The sequence below is a fragment of the Chlamydotis macqueenii genome, chromosome 3, assembly GCF_036417535.1.
Source record: "Chlamydotis macqueenii isolate bChlMac1 chromosome 3, bChlMac1.mat, whole genome shotgun sequence".
Classification (NCBI taxonomy): domain Eukaryota; kingdom Metazoa; phylum Chordata; class Aves; order Otidiformes; family Otididae; genus Chlamydotis; species Chlamydotis macqueenii.
The window spans coordinates 37,170,441-37,184,436 of NC_141558.1; the positions used below are offsets into that span (position 1 = coordinate 37,170,441).

The 13,996-nt window shown below is 39.8% G+C and overlaps 1 protein-coding gene across 3 annotated transcripts in view; it reads right to left on the reverse strand.

Moving 5' to 3' along the window:
- The window catches only part of IBTK (inhibitor of Bruton tyrosine kinase), a 59,480-nt gene that overhangs the window by 45,204 nt on the left and 280 nt on the right, over window positions 1-13,996 (reverse strand). For all 3 annotated transcript variants that reach the window (XM_086745758.1, XM_086745756.1, XM_086745757.1), the window contains exons 2-5: window positions 6,684-7,354; window positions 2,924-3,020; window positions 1,303-1,427; window positions 267-377 (exon numbers count right to left, since the gene is read on the reverse strand). In XM_086745758.1, coding sequence (XP_086601884.1) covers window positions 267-377; window positions 1,303-1,427; window positions 2,924-3,020; window positions 6,684-7,007 — 657 coding nt within the window. In that variant the 5' untranslated portion in view covers window positions 7,008-7,354. The remainder of the gene's footprint in view (window positions 1-266; window positions 378-1,302; window positions 1,428-2,923; window positions 3,021-6,683; window positions 7,355-13,996) is intronic.

Sequence of the window (13,996 nt, forward strand, 5' to 3'; positions counted from 1 at the left end):
AACTCAGCCATAACACAGAGGTTTGACCGCAGTACCTACCTGTTTTAAATTAAAATACATTTAAATGCACATTCTTCTACTCTCTGCCACCTCACTAGCAGTACTGGAGAGGTTTTTTTCTGTTATGTGGTGGGGACTAAGGGGGTTTGTCTGAAATCAACAGCAAACCGGTTTTGAAAGTACACTCATAGAAACTCTAATTCACTTTTTAGACTTGCTGTTTGAAATAAAAGAAATATCATGCTAGACTGCACAAGACAGCATACCAGGCATGTTTGTTCATCACCATGACCCAAGCGTCCTCCTTGTCCATGTCCACATGTATAAACCAGACCTTTGTGGGAAAGGAACACAGAGTGGAATTTGCATAGTACCACCTGAAAGAAAAAGGGCAAAAAGGGGTAAGGAGGTTTGTAAAAATACCAGTAATCTACTAGTATTAAAGCACAGGACTGCCAAATCAAGTCACAAGGAACACAGAACATTTGCTTTAAATTTATTATGTACTGCCTTAACCTACTTGAAGAGACCTGCCAGTTTGTATTTATTAAAATAAGTTCAAGTAGGGCTCTAAGGGCTAACTGAAGCTCGAAAGATAGAGTTTTAAGGGCAACGATACTGCCTCAGAAGAGCTGGAGGAAACATGTTAAGACTGCAGCAGGAACCAACGGCTCTGAATGCTTGCTCAAGTTGTACCTTAAACTTTCAAACATTCTCAAACTGAAGACCCCAGAAATTACTAGGAACAAAGCTAGTGTTACAGGAAGGGTGCTTAACAGTACATACTGCTTTCAACACAAGAAGAATTTTAATTCAACTTGTATCAAATAGATTCATTGTTCCACTTCAGTTCACTACAGCAGTTGCACCTGAGGTCAGAAACTCAGAACAGTTACAGAAGTATCACGCTTCCAAATCTATTTAATGACATAAAAACCATATATGCAAGACAGATAATAATAAAAAAACCTCCAAATATTCTCCCCACCAAAATAGAGAACCATGATTTAACTGAGGGTGATTGGAGACGGGGGAAGCAGCAATAATATAATAGAGTAGGTCTATTCTATTACTCCTTAGCTGCTCTAAGCTGCCTACCAGATCAATGGAAACTGCTTGCTGAGAACAACTAGGAAGAAAGAAAGAGAGGAGAAACAAAACAAAACACAATAAAAACCCCACATACCCAACGGTTTTTAAATGCAAATTTTCAAAACTTTATAACATCCTTGATAATTCTTCCCCACCACACACCCCTCCAAGTTCATTGGGAAACGTGCCTATGTAATACTTTCAGAATACCTGTTTGATATACACGCCATTCCGAGGAAAAAAGTCCACCAATTCAGGGTGATGTTTACCCTGTTGACCACCATGACCCAAAGTAAAATTTATATTATTTCCCCAGGTGTAGACTTCCGTGGGATCTGCAACGAAAATAATTTTCTCTGCAGCTTGCAAATTTACCAGTCTTGTGGATAATGACTTTGAAAATCAACTCCTCCTGTTTCTATTTAAAATATGAAGACGAAAGCTGTTTTTTACCTAAAACTGAACTTTAAAAAGTTTTATTCTTAGAAAAGGAAGCTATTATGACAAAATATTTGAATATCAATGTACAGAAAGTGACCAACATTACTTACATATATTTTCCTGTTGCAGAATACGCAAGCATTAGAATCACAAAATAGTTCAGGTTGGAAGGGACCTTTAAAGGTCATCTCATGTAACCCCCTACCAAGGAACAGGGACATATTCAAATAGATCAGGTTGCTCAGAGCCCCATCCAACCTGGTCTTGAATGTTCCCACGGATGGGGCATCCACCACCTCTCTGGGCAACCTGTGCCAGTGTTCCACCACCCTCAGTGTAAAAATTTTTTTCCTGATATCTAGTCTAAACCTACCTCCCTCTATTTTAAAACCATTACTCCTTGTCCTATCACAACAGGACCTGCTAAAGAGTTTCTCCCCATCTTTTCTGTAAGCCCCCTTTATGTACTGGAAGACTGCTATAAGGTCTCAGCCTGTCCTCGTAGGAGAGGTGCTCCAGCCCTCTGATCATATTCATGGTCCTCCTCTGGACTTGCTCCAACAGATCCATGTCCTCCTTCTGTTGGGGGCTCCAGAACTGGATGCAGTACTCCAGGTGGGGTCTCACCAGAGCAGAGCGGCAGAATCACCTACCTCAATTCGCTTCTTTTGATGCGGCCCAGGATGCGGTTGGCCTTCTGGGCCACAGGCACATGTTGCCTGCTCATGTCGAGCTTCTCATCCACCAGCACTCCCAAGTCCTTCTCCTCAGGGCTGCTCTCAATCCATTCTCTGCCCAGCCTGTATTTGTGCCTGGGATTGCCACAACCCAGGTGCAGGACCTTGCACTTGGCCTGGTTGAACTTCATGAGGTTTGCATAGGCCCACCTCTCCAGCCTGTCAAGGTCCCTCTGGATGGCATCCCTCCCCTCCAGCGTGTCGACAGCACCACACAGCTTGGTGTCGTTGGCGAACTTGCTGAGGGTGCACTCTATAGTGCACCCCTCGATCAGGGTCAGCTGGAACAGGCTGCCCAGGACCATGATCTCTCACATTTTGACTATCTCCAAGTCTAGAGTCTCCACTAGTTACCTATTGGGTTACCTATTATATCACTTGAGTTTGGTTTTGGGTTTTTTTTGCTTTTTTTTATTTTTACCTTAAGTCAGTCATTATCCCTTCATTTTTGCTACACATGTGCATCCTGTGTCTACTGTCAAGATTCTGCACCTGCTGTCTTATGACATTAGTGACTCCACATCTTCAGATATCTCACAACTTATACAGTGCTAATTAGAAACACAAAATATTGTCTAAACTGGTACCTGCATTAATATATTGTTGAAACATATCTCCTTGTAAAATATAACTTAAGCTACTTGATTTCCTACCGGTTTTTTTGAAGACCACATGGATTGGCCTATCTTTCATCACAAGATCCAGGGCTGATAAGCCTTCTTTATCCTGAATGTACAGACTAACACCATGCTGAAAGAGAAGAGGAGGAGGGGAAGAGAAGAAAAAATTTAAAATTAAACTTCATAGCTTTAAGTACGCCAGGTAAACGTTTAAGAAGCTAGCCAAATCTTTAATTGAAGTTTAATATTGATAAAATAAAATCTTCAGATTCTTTCAAGTAAATTTTAAGCAGATCTGAAAAAAATCATGCAGTTCTGTTCAACTACATCATGTTGATCTATTAACTGGGATTTTATTGTATGAATACTGACTGAGCAATAGTATGCAATCAGGGAAACACAAAGGAAATACATTTGAAGATAAAGCACTGCTATCTAGGAAGGGCAAGTATTTATCAAAAATACATTTACCAGCTTTGAAGACTACATTTTCTCATACCAGCATGTTTACAGAATCAGTTTTGACAAGCTGGAGAAGTGAGAAGATCAAAAATCCTACTATGGCTTTGGAAACAGTTGTGAGAAAGGGCAAGAGGACACGAACAGCCAGACAAGATAGCAGCAAGGAAGCTTCAGAAGCACAAAGCATGAATATGTCATTGCTTTAGAACTTAGCGAGGTAGATATTCTCTGCAAATACTGTTTTCTCAATATAAAAAAGTGCTGTTACACCAGCACTGGTTTTAAGGAAGTCAAATGTCACTAAACAGACCACTGAACAGAAGAACTGCTTATGTCCCCAAGCAGAACCTAATGTATATCTATGTACCATAGCTCCTGGCTAACATAAAAGAAAAACTTACAGACCTTCACACTTAAGAGGTAAACACATTAAATATAAAAATCAAGGGAGGATAATCCATTCAAGCATGACAGAAGGACAGCTAGCCATATCTGTAGTAGAGATTTTAACCAGTAACATCATTTGGAAAAACACTAGCCAGAGGAACAACATACATTCTCCAAATTATAAAGGCAACCCTACCAGCAACAGTGCTGCAGTGATACTCACACGGTCTCTATTTGGAAAAACAAACTCCAATTGCTGAGTGGCAATTCTCAGATTGAATTCTATTCTCTTCGATGCAGTCTGAGAATACATTTTGACTGCCTCCAGTCTAAAACAGAAGTCTGTCACCCACCCTAGTTAAGTACCCCAAGGGTTGACACCGGGGCCAGTACTGTTTAACATCTTCACTAATGACCTGGATGACAGGACAGAGTGCACCCTCAGCAAGGCTGATGATGACACAAGACCAGGAAGAGTGGCTAATAAGCCAGAGGGTTGTGCTGCCATTCAGAGGGACCTTGATAGGCTGGGAGCAATGGGCTGAGAGGAATCTCATGAAGTTCAACAAAGGGAAACGCAAATCCTGGCCCTAGGGAGGAACAGCCCCGTGTACCAATACAGCTGAAGGCTGACTGTCTGGAAAGCAGCTTGGCAGAAAAGGACCCAGGGCTCCTGGTGGACAACCAGTTGACCACAAGCCAACAATGTGTCCTCGCAGCTAAGAATCGTGAAAGCATCCAGGGCTGTATGAGGGAGTGTTGCCAGCAGGCATTACTCAGCACTGGCAAGCCACAGCTGGAGTGCTGGGTTCAGGTCCGGACTCTCCAGTGCAAGACAGACACAGACATACAGGAGCAAGCATCTGGCATACAAAGAGAGTTGAGAGAAGTGAGATGCTTAGACTACAGAAGGTTCAGAGGGAGTGAGGGAGAACATGTCTTATAAACGTGTATAATAAATACCTGATTGGAGGCAGGGGGTGGGGGATCTCAGTGATATCCAGTTGCAGGACAAGTGGCAAAGGGCACAAATTGAAATCTAAGAAATCCCGTTTAAGCCTAAAAACCATTTTTACTGGACTAGTATCAAAACACTGCAACAGAAGTGTTCGAGTGACCATCCCTGGAGACATTCAAAATCCAACTGGGCACAGTCCCAGGCAACACCCTCTTTCTGACCTTGCTTAAGTATGAGGGTTGGACTAGAAAATCTTCAGTGATCTGTTTCCAGCTCAGCTATTTTGTAATTCTATTCTATAATACCTTCCTGTTGTTGCTATAATACCCTTCTACAATGCAGTACAGCAGAGAGATTTCAGTCAAGGAACTGGGAGGCAAAAAACTCTCCATGAGTTGTTTCACTCTGCTTCTTAGAGGAAGATCAGCAGAGCTATCTATAAGAAAAACCTCATTTATGCAACTGATAGAAAAGTAAAATATTCGTGGGGGAACCTGTATAGGTCTCCTGTAAGCAAATATCAAAGATACATACATATACACACACTAGAGGACTGAACACTTTTTCATACATCACACACACAGTTTCCATTTTTCCAGAGAATAGAATCATGTACAATCTCACACAAACACCTACTTTTGTAAAGTTTAATGAAAACCTCCTCACTACGTAAGGGTACAGCACATAAAATCTGTATTTAACAGTTACTAGACTATCAAGAATTAAAAACTACTGCTTCCACAACCATTTTGCCTAAACTGCTTGTTGAAAGCAGAGAATTTAATGCTTACAAGCGCTATCCACTGCAATTTAAAAAGGCCGAACCCAACACAGAAAATTCTCTGCCTCAAAAGGTTTGCTTTTAAGTAACCTTGAACCACAAATATTTCATTTTCTCACATGGTTAAAGGGACTCAGAACATCTCACCATATGTAGCTCTACTTGGGACAGGAGGAATAGAAGAGCAATCGAAAAATATACACAACTTGCTAAGTGGTAAGGAAGAAATAGCAATTGCAAGAAAGGAATGGAGGGGACTGACCAAAACTCCTGGTTAAAATATGAATGAAATGGGGATTCACTTAATAAAATGCTCCATATCTTGAAGTGCTTATCTGTCAAATGTAAGACTTATTTCTAATTATAACTCCATTTAAGTTCTTATTATTTCATGTTCTCTAAAAACACTAATTGGTATAAGTACTTGTCCTGGTTCTGGCCAGGATAGAGTTAATATTTACCTGAGCTGGGTGGAGAACTGAAGCTGGTAGCCCCTATGGCTGGGATAGTTAACTAATTAGCTAACAGCTGGGGTTAATTTACCCAAATTAGCCAAAGGGCTATTCCATCCCATCTGACATCATGCTCAGTATATAAGTGAGGAGGGTGCTGAAGGGAGGCCCCCTGCTACTTGGAAGAGACTGGATGTGGAGATCTGTTGTGAGCTATTGTACTGTATTTGTGTTCCATCACTGTCTTGTTTTCTTCTGTCATTACTGTTAAATTTACTTTTTGTTCAATCTCAACCTGTGTGTTTGGGTTTTTTTTCTGGTTTTCTTTTGTTTGTCAAATCTCCTCCTATTCTCTCGGAGAGTGGGGGGAGTGAGAGAGAGACTGCATAGTCTGGTCCCTGTTGGGGCTGAACTACGACAGTACTGCAGAGTCTATTTTTAGAGTATCTTTAGTCTGATCATCCTCCACTTTTAAGATCCTGACCCTGTTACCATCCACACAAACCAGTCTTCAGGGAAGTTCACAATTAATCAAGGATCCTTACTCAGTGCTGATTTCTGCATGGGCAAAGGTAGACATCTTTTACGGACACAGAGACAACTTTCAAGTAAATTAGTGCACTGTAATCTAAATGTAGTATTAAGACAATCCTCAAGAGGCTTTCAAGAAAGTTTAAAAACCCACTTTCACATAACAAATTCAACTCTAAAAACTGTAGATACCAAGGAAAACGACAGCTGAAAATCACTCACCTTCAGTAATGACAAAACACAGTCAATGTATCCATAAAATATACTTCTGTGCAAAGCTGTCCATCCAGACTCTTTGTCTTTCGCCGAAAGATCCACTCCTTTGCTCTCAGCCAACCAGTCTAGCACACCTTTTTTGCCACAAGATGAAGCAAGATGTATAACGTTTCTACCAAAGGCATCCTTTATAGTTGCAGCATTGTAGCAGTAAGAAGAGAGAAAGGCCTTGATCTGGCCTTCGCTTCCTCTGGTTACCACAGAAATAACATCCAAAGCATGCTGTAGAGAGCGACACTTTGAAGTGCAGTCTGGCACGAGAGAACTCATCTTCCTTTCTGAAGCTGCTCCTCTCCTTAAGGGAAACAACCCTTAAGTGTATCAAGGCACTCCAATTCAGTACACAACACAGTGCCTTAAAAAAAAACCTGTAATTCCAAGGATGTAAATTCAATTTTATTGAGCTGCCATTAGAAATCTTTGTACTGCTATGTTTGGCACTTGATCCAAATAAATACTTATAAATATATACTTTTAGAAGTCTTATTTCACCATCTTATATAACAAATATTCTTGTCCATAGAAAATTCCAAAAGTGAACTACTTCAAGTGTGGAGAGGGGGATTCCCCCTCCACACTACCTTATTCTTTTAAAACTCCATAATTGCAAGGGAGACCTGAAAGAGAACAAACCAGAACAGATTAGTCAACAAAAATTATTTTCCCCAGCAACTGTACCAATTTAAATGCATATCAAACTAGTGCTTGCAAGTACAGGAGCAATGTGGCAAGGGTTAACTGACCTGCCCCATGTCATCTGAGCTTATACTCAAGCATTCAATCAGTTTAAGAAGACATGACTTTATTCCCCACCCCAACGTCCAAAGGCACCTCCTCCCTTTCTTTGACATAAATCTTTGAGGCTACATGGTGAACTGGATCAAAAGAAGTAATTCAAAAAGGGGAAAAAAAAAAGTTTGCTTTCCCAGCCTTAGGGTCCTTAGGTCCTTCATCGTTTACTGTTTAATTATATAATCACTTTGTAATCACAAAGCAAGGACTGATTGGAAAGACTGTTGGGGGGGGGGGGTAGGGGGAACAAAAAACAACAACAAAACATAACCACCCACCCACCAAAAAAATCCCCACAGCTGTTAGGCAGATCTTGGATAACAGAAGCTTTGTCAGTCACACACAGAAGGAGAGATGGACCACCACAGTTCCCCTTAGCCCCTGCAAAAGAGGACTTTTTTCTATTTTCTCTTCCCAGGTCTGAATGCCTACCCATCTCCCTATTAAGTCTCTCCCGCAGAATCAACACGAAGGCTCCTCTCCACCACTCCTGGACTCGCTGACAAATGTGAGAGGAGGGATGGCAACAGAGTAAAGAAGACAAAAAAAAAAACAAAAAAAAAAAAAACACCAAAACAAAAAGTCTAGGTTGGAAGGGGTAAGGGGGGGGAAGAAGAAGGAAAAGGAGGCAAAGATACAGATTCTTGTTCACGAAAATACATTCATAGCCTGGAGTATATGGTATCTCTGTTTATCTGTGCATACTTATCTTTAACATACGCATCTTTCTCTGGTATGCGGTTTCTCAAAAGTAAAGAAGGCCTGACAGAAGCACTCATCTAGCCTACTAGATGTGTGCAGTTATATCTAAGAGTTACAGGAGTTACAGTACAAGGAATGCAGACAGCAGTATAAAAATCACACATAAACCCTTCAAAACCAGAAAAAGTGAACTACACACATCAATGATACACTGCATAACTTAATGTGAACTCAGTACCAAAAAACTTCACACTTCAATCTTTTCAAGATTAAGTTGCAAACTGAGTGAAGCAGCATTCAATCGTGTGTTAAACTCCTTGATGTTTTTGCTTGCTATGCAAACTGCAGCTTAAAATTGTTCTACCAATGAGTAAATAATTCCATAAGAAGCTGGACAATGCTACCATGAAAGATGAATAAATAAAACTAAACATGTTAGCAAAACCTCAGGAATACAAACAAACAAAACCTGATAACCTTCCAACTCAGCAGTACCAGTACCTGTAACCAGGTACACACTGCACTCCTTGCCCCCGCTCTCAGCCTGCTGATCTTAGCTTCGATTGTTTTTTAGGCACTGAATGCATAACCATATTTTGTTTGTGTCTCTATCTCCAAAGACACATCAGGAAAAGATTACTCTGTCTGGAAGAGAAAACAGAAACCTATTGTGTGACAGGACAAGGGGTAATGGTTTTAAAATAGGAGATAGATTCAGACAGGATATAAGGAAAAATTGTTTACAATGAGGGTGGTAGAACACCGGCACAGGTTGCCCAGAGAGAGGTGGTTGATACCCCATCCCTGGAAACATTCAAGGCCAGGTTGGATGGGGGTCTGAGCAACCTGATCTGGTTGGAGACATCCCTGCTTCTTGTACAGGGGTTGAACTAGATGACCTTTAAAGGTCCCTTCCAACCCTAACTATTCTGTGATTCCATTTCAAGAATTATCATCAAGATTGCCAACAAATTGAAAGCAATCAGTTTAGAGCAAAGGCTAGTAAACTTTCAAGAAAAAAAAAAAATCTAATCTAAGAGTATTCATTTAAACACCTCATGAAAAGGCCTTCAACCATTATTTTTCCACCTCACTCAGAAGCGATTGAATACTTGGAATGGAAATCTACAGATCACAGTTGTTCAGTATGGACCTTCAAAACAATTTCAAACAGCAAGCATATGAAAAACAAAGAAGTAGTTTTTATTTATTACAATTTAGTCCCTCATCCCTGTCCAGAAGTAATGTTCAGAAATATTTCAGAGACCAAAACTGACCACAACCGTTCAGCTTACATTTGTCCCAGTGAGCTTCAGTTCATTCTACAGGGCATTTTACAACCAACATACAAACTTCTGTAGTTAACACAAGAAGTTTAACATATACCTGTGTGGACTCTTCTTTCACCTTCTCTAAACCCTCAGACTATAAAGTAAATCACTGTTGTAGGCTTGGAAAAAAGTTCTAGTTTCAAGAACACAGCCTGACATGTCAATCAACATGTGTGACAGATGACTGCTATCAGCAAACTGAGATTGCCAGTGCATCGAACACTCTTCTACATAGTAATAATTTTTTTTAAATATTTGGAGATCTACAAAACATCAGAAGTGCTATTATCCTCAAACCAATTTGTCACATTTCATCAATATGCCACTAGGCAATAAAATTATTCTGTGTAAGAAGTATGAATTTTACACGTGTCTTGTAAAACACATCTTAATTATAATTCATTGTTAAGACATTGCTATTAGTGCTACAAAGAAAGAAAAGTAAAAATAAAAGGAACAAAGAAAAATTACTCAGAGGTGTAATAAGATAAAGATGACTAATCTGTTAGGTAAACTAGTGTTAAATTGCACCACGACCCAAGGAAGCAGTCCTGCTGTGCCCCATGCCATACCTTCCTTTCTGCAGTACACACCTACTCAAGATGCTGAATTGCATGAGAAAAAAAGACTCAGAAGAAAGTAAATCCTGGTTCCAAAGTAACTTGTCCCACGACAAGAATGCAACAGAAAGGCCAGAGAAAAACTTAAAGCACCTGAGCTCTAGCCTCACCACACAGAAAATAATGTGGACAACAAACCACACTAAAAGAATAAAAAAATCTGCTGTTAGACAGAAATACAAGCCGCCCTACCTCACACTAACTTCATTATGGTAACATTTACTGCAGCTATGTGAAATTTGACTCTGGTAAATTACTTCTAAGTAATTTAATAAGTAATAAGTCATTATAACCCAGCCCTCCTTTACAATAAACATTACAGCACTAGATACTATATTAGTCCACTGATACATAGACCTTGAGTTTCGAGATGGAAGGCTGTAGATCAGGTTTTCACCCCTCCACAATAAGGACTGGCACACCAATAACACACACTAGCATGTTATTACAACATCTGAAAATGGTTGATAATCAGATTTGACTATTTTTAAATGCCAGTAGGTCCTTAAGTGAAATCTTAAAATTTTTAAATTGTGAATTGGCACTCACATCTGTGTGAAAACCTTGTGACTGCTGTCCAAATGCTTATTTATAGTGTATGGAGTCCCAGCTAGAACGATCAGCACCTAAAATCAGCACTAAATAGGAACAGCACCGCATTTTTTAAACTTTTAATTTAAATGTCTAGAACACAGTGCCCTTTTGATTCTCTGTTTCTGCTTTTATTTGTAGGTTTCTCAGCACTAATCATACTCATGTTATAATACTATTGTCTTCCTAATGCTGCAATTATTGAAATACATAAATAGCTAAATAAGATTATAATATTTTAAACCTTTTAATTATACAATAGGTATCATTTGGAATTAAAATTCTTTGAAAAAACTGATTCCTAAATAACATTATAGAACAATAGCACAAAAAATGGATGACTCAGAGCAGTATTCAGAGTATCCCAAAGACATTTTATTTCAGTAGCAAGTGTGTTTCTAGATTTTCCTTTAGAGACAAAAAAAAAGTGTAAATAACATGGCTTTTCAGAAGGTGCAAAATTCACATGCTCTTCCTTTTGATAATAACTTCCTAAATGAAGAGAGATATGACTGGCAATACCATGCACTTCAGGAAGCTTAAGTCCATCCTTATAAGAGTATTGCAAGTTCTTAAAGAATTCCGGGGGGGTGTGGAAGGGGAGCTTCAGAGAGGGGTTGTTTTTTTTCAACAAGCATGCTGACATTTAATAATATTCTTCAAGTTGGTCTATTCACACTTGTTTCATAACATCACAAAAGACCTGTAACCATAACAGCATGGAAAGTCTGAAAATATCTGTACCCAAAACAAACTTCACCAAGCAGACTACTTTATTAGTAAGCTAATAAAAAAAAAACCACTCAAATCTGAAGCTTACAGAATTAAAGCCACGGGAATTTGTTACCACATTACTGATCTTCCAGGATTTTCTGTTTACTGTAGTCTTACCTAAAGATAACTTTCACTAACATGTATTAAAGCAGTAGTTTAGAATCTGACAAAAATTACTAGCAAATTGAAGCCAGGTAGTACTACAACAAACACAGCACTGGCATTTAGCACCATATCCTCAAGGAAATATAGATGAATTCCTAGATAAATAACAGCAAAAACACCCTTCAGCTGTAAGCAGCACATTGTCCAGGCTTTAAAGAACAGCTACACTACTAATTTCTTCTCAGAAGATTACATATCCACAGATAGTTTAACCTGCTTAGAAACTCCCTGCACATCTGTTGCAGTCTGGGCATGAATCTAGGCTTTTCAATCCCTTGACAAATGTTACTTGAATACACAATATATTTTATGGGGGGGAAAGTGACTGAATATATAAGGAGAAAAGGGTAAATCTAAGCTATACAGCAGCTTAGAGTGGTTTGTCAGTCAGAGATTCCCACACAGTCTTTTTAAAAAAGTAGCTGCTTCTCCACCATATTACAGGAGCATTGCAATACAAGGCACAGAAAGCAAGGGTTCTACTCTTTTGCGCAATACACAAAACATCAGGTAGAGTGCTACCTCTAGATCAGATACCAAGTTTTAAGAGAAGTAGCTAGAAGGAGAAGACGACTTTGGAAAGAGCAACCAGGACTCAGAAGGTTTACAAAATAACTCGCAAGTACAGGATGACTAAATTGGATTTACTTTCTCCTTCAACTGTCTTTTCTACAGACCACCCAGAGCCTTTGAATAAAGCTGCTGTTACATAAACAGGAAAAATAAAAACTCTAGTCCATTTTACCCCTGACAGTGGAATAAGTAGTCATTTGTTCAAATTTTGTAAGAGATTATATGTCAGTAAGCACTTTCAAATGATAAATTGAATGCTAATGAGACTCTCAAAATAGGCTAGACAACAAGTAACTTGTTCAAGTTTTAAATAAATGTGACCTGTCTAAAAGTAAAGCTATGGAAGAAAACCTACTTGCTTTCAAAACCACCACATTCCAACATGGCCGTTATGTCCCCTGGGCCATGGCAGATCCAAGCTGCTTCATGTACTGGGCCTGGGCCTCCGTGCCACTGCTTGGCACAGGTACATCCCTGGCACAGATGGCCCTCAGAGGTTCTCTCCAGACTTTTTACAACTTCCACCTTCACAGTGACAACAGCATAATCCCTATCAGGATGAGACATTCAGTGGTTCAGAAACTCTAATCCATTTGCTCCTAACAGTGCTAAAAAGCAGTATCAATTAAAGGCAGACACGTCTGCCAAAAAACCACCAGAGTACCACAGGTAGCTAAATTCACTTACAATGCGTCGGAACACGTCTATTAGTCATGAATCATACTACATAAAGAGTAAACTGTGAAATACAGTTCTTGACCTACCTAGAAATAGTCAAAATTACTTATGTTTAATAACATTATCAAAAAAAAAAAAAAAACATAGAAAGTGGTATAGACAAAAGTACAGTGAGTGCAGTTATAGGCATTTCCAGAATACATTGGGACTTTGCTGTAGGTATTTTATTGAAACAGATAATCTGAAGATTAAGTCAAAAGCAATGAACCACAAACGCATTCTAGAATTTCACCACACTTAAAACTGTATCAGATAAATACATCGAGTCTTAGGAAAAGATTACTTTGGCTGAATGAACCCTGAACTTTTGATACCGTATTATTAAAAAGAGTACCCACATCAGATGTTGGGTGATTATTACTTTTTTATAAACCAGAAATTGTGGTTAGTTTCCACGAAGACAGACAACTACACTGACCACATCAGAAAAAAAAAAAGAGATAGATTTCAGAGATCAGGTGGCTGGCCCCTAAGAAGACTGCACAGAAATATCCTTTTCAGCTAACTACGAGATTTCAGTTCTCTGGTGCTTATACTTCTGCTCAAAGCCAGTTAACACTGTGAGCTGCTACCAAAAGCAACAGACAGGTATTACCAAGAAGGCCACAACAGACTTCCCAGGAATCTCCAGCTAAGAAAACCTGGCAGAGGCTGCTGCCAGTGTCAAGGGGGTGTCACAAGAGACCCATAAGGGAGGAAGGTCTTAAGTGCTTCAAAGAGCCAGCCACAGACTAGGGAAGACAGGGGAAATGGTGGCCCTTTTGACTCTCGGTACAAAAGTCCACGTAGCCGAGAAGCGACGAGTGACAGAAAAGACTTAGCAAAACAGGCAGCCGAGACACTTTTCTTCCGCCTCGAAGCCAGTCCCCTCCCAACCTACGTGGCCGGCTGCCCTTTACACTCCCTGGTGCGGGCTCTCCCCATTCCTCCAGCCCTCCGCCACCCCATCCCGTCCCCTCCGGCAGGGCCAGCC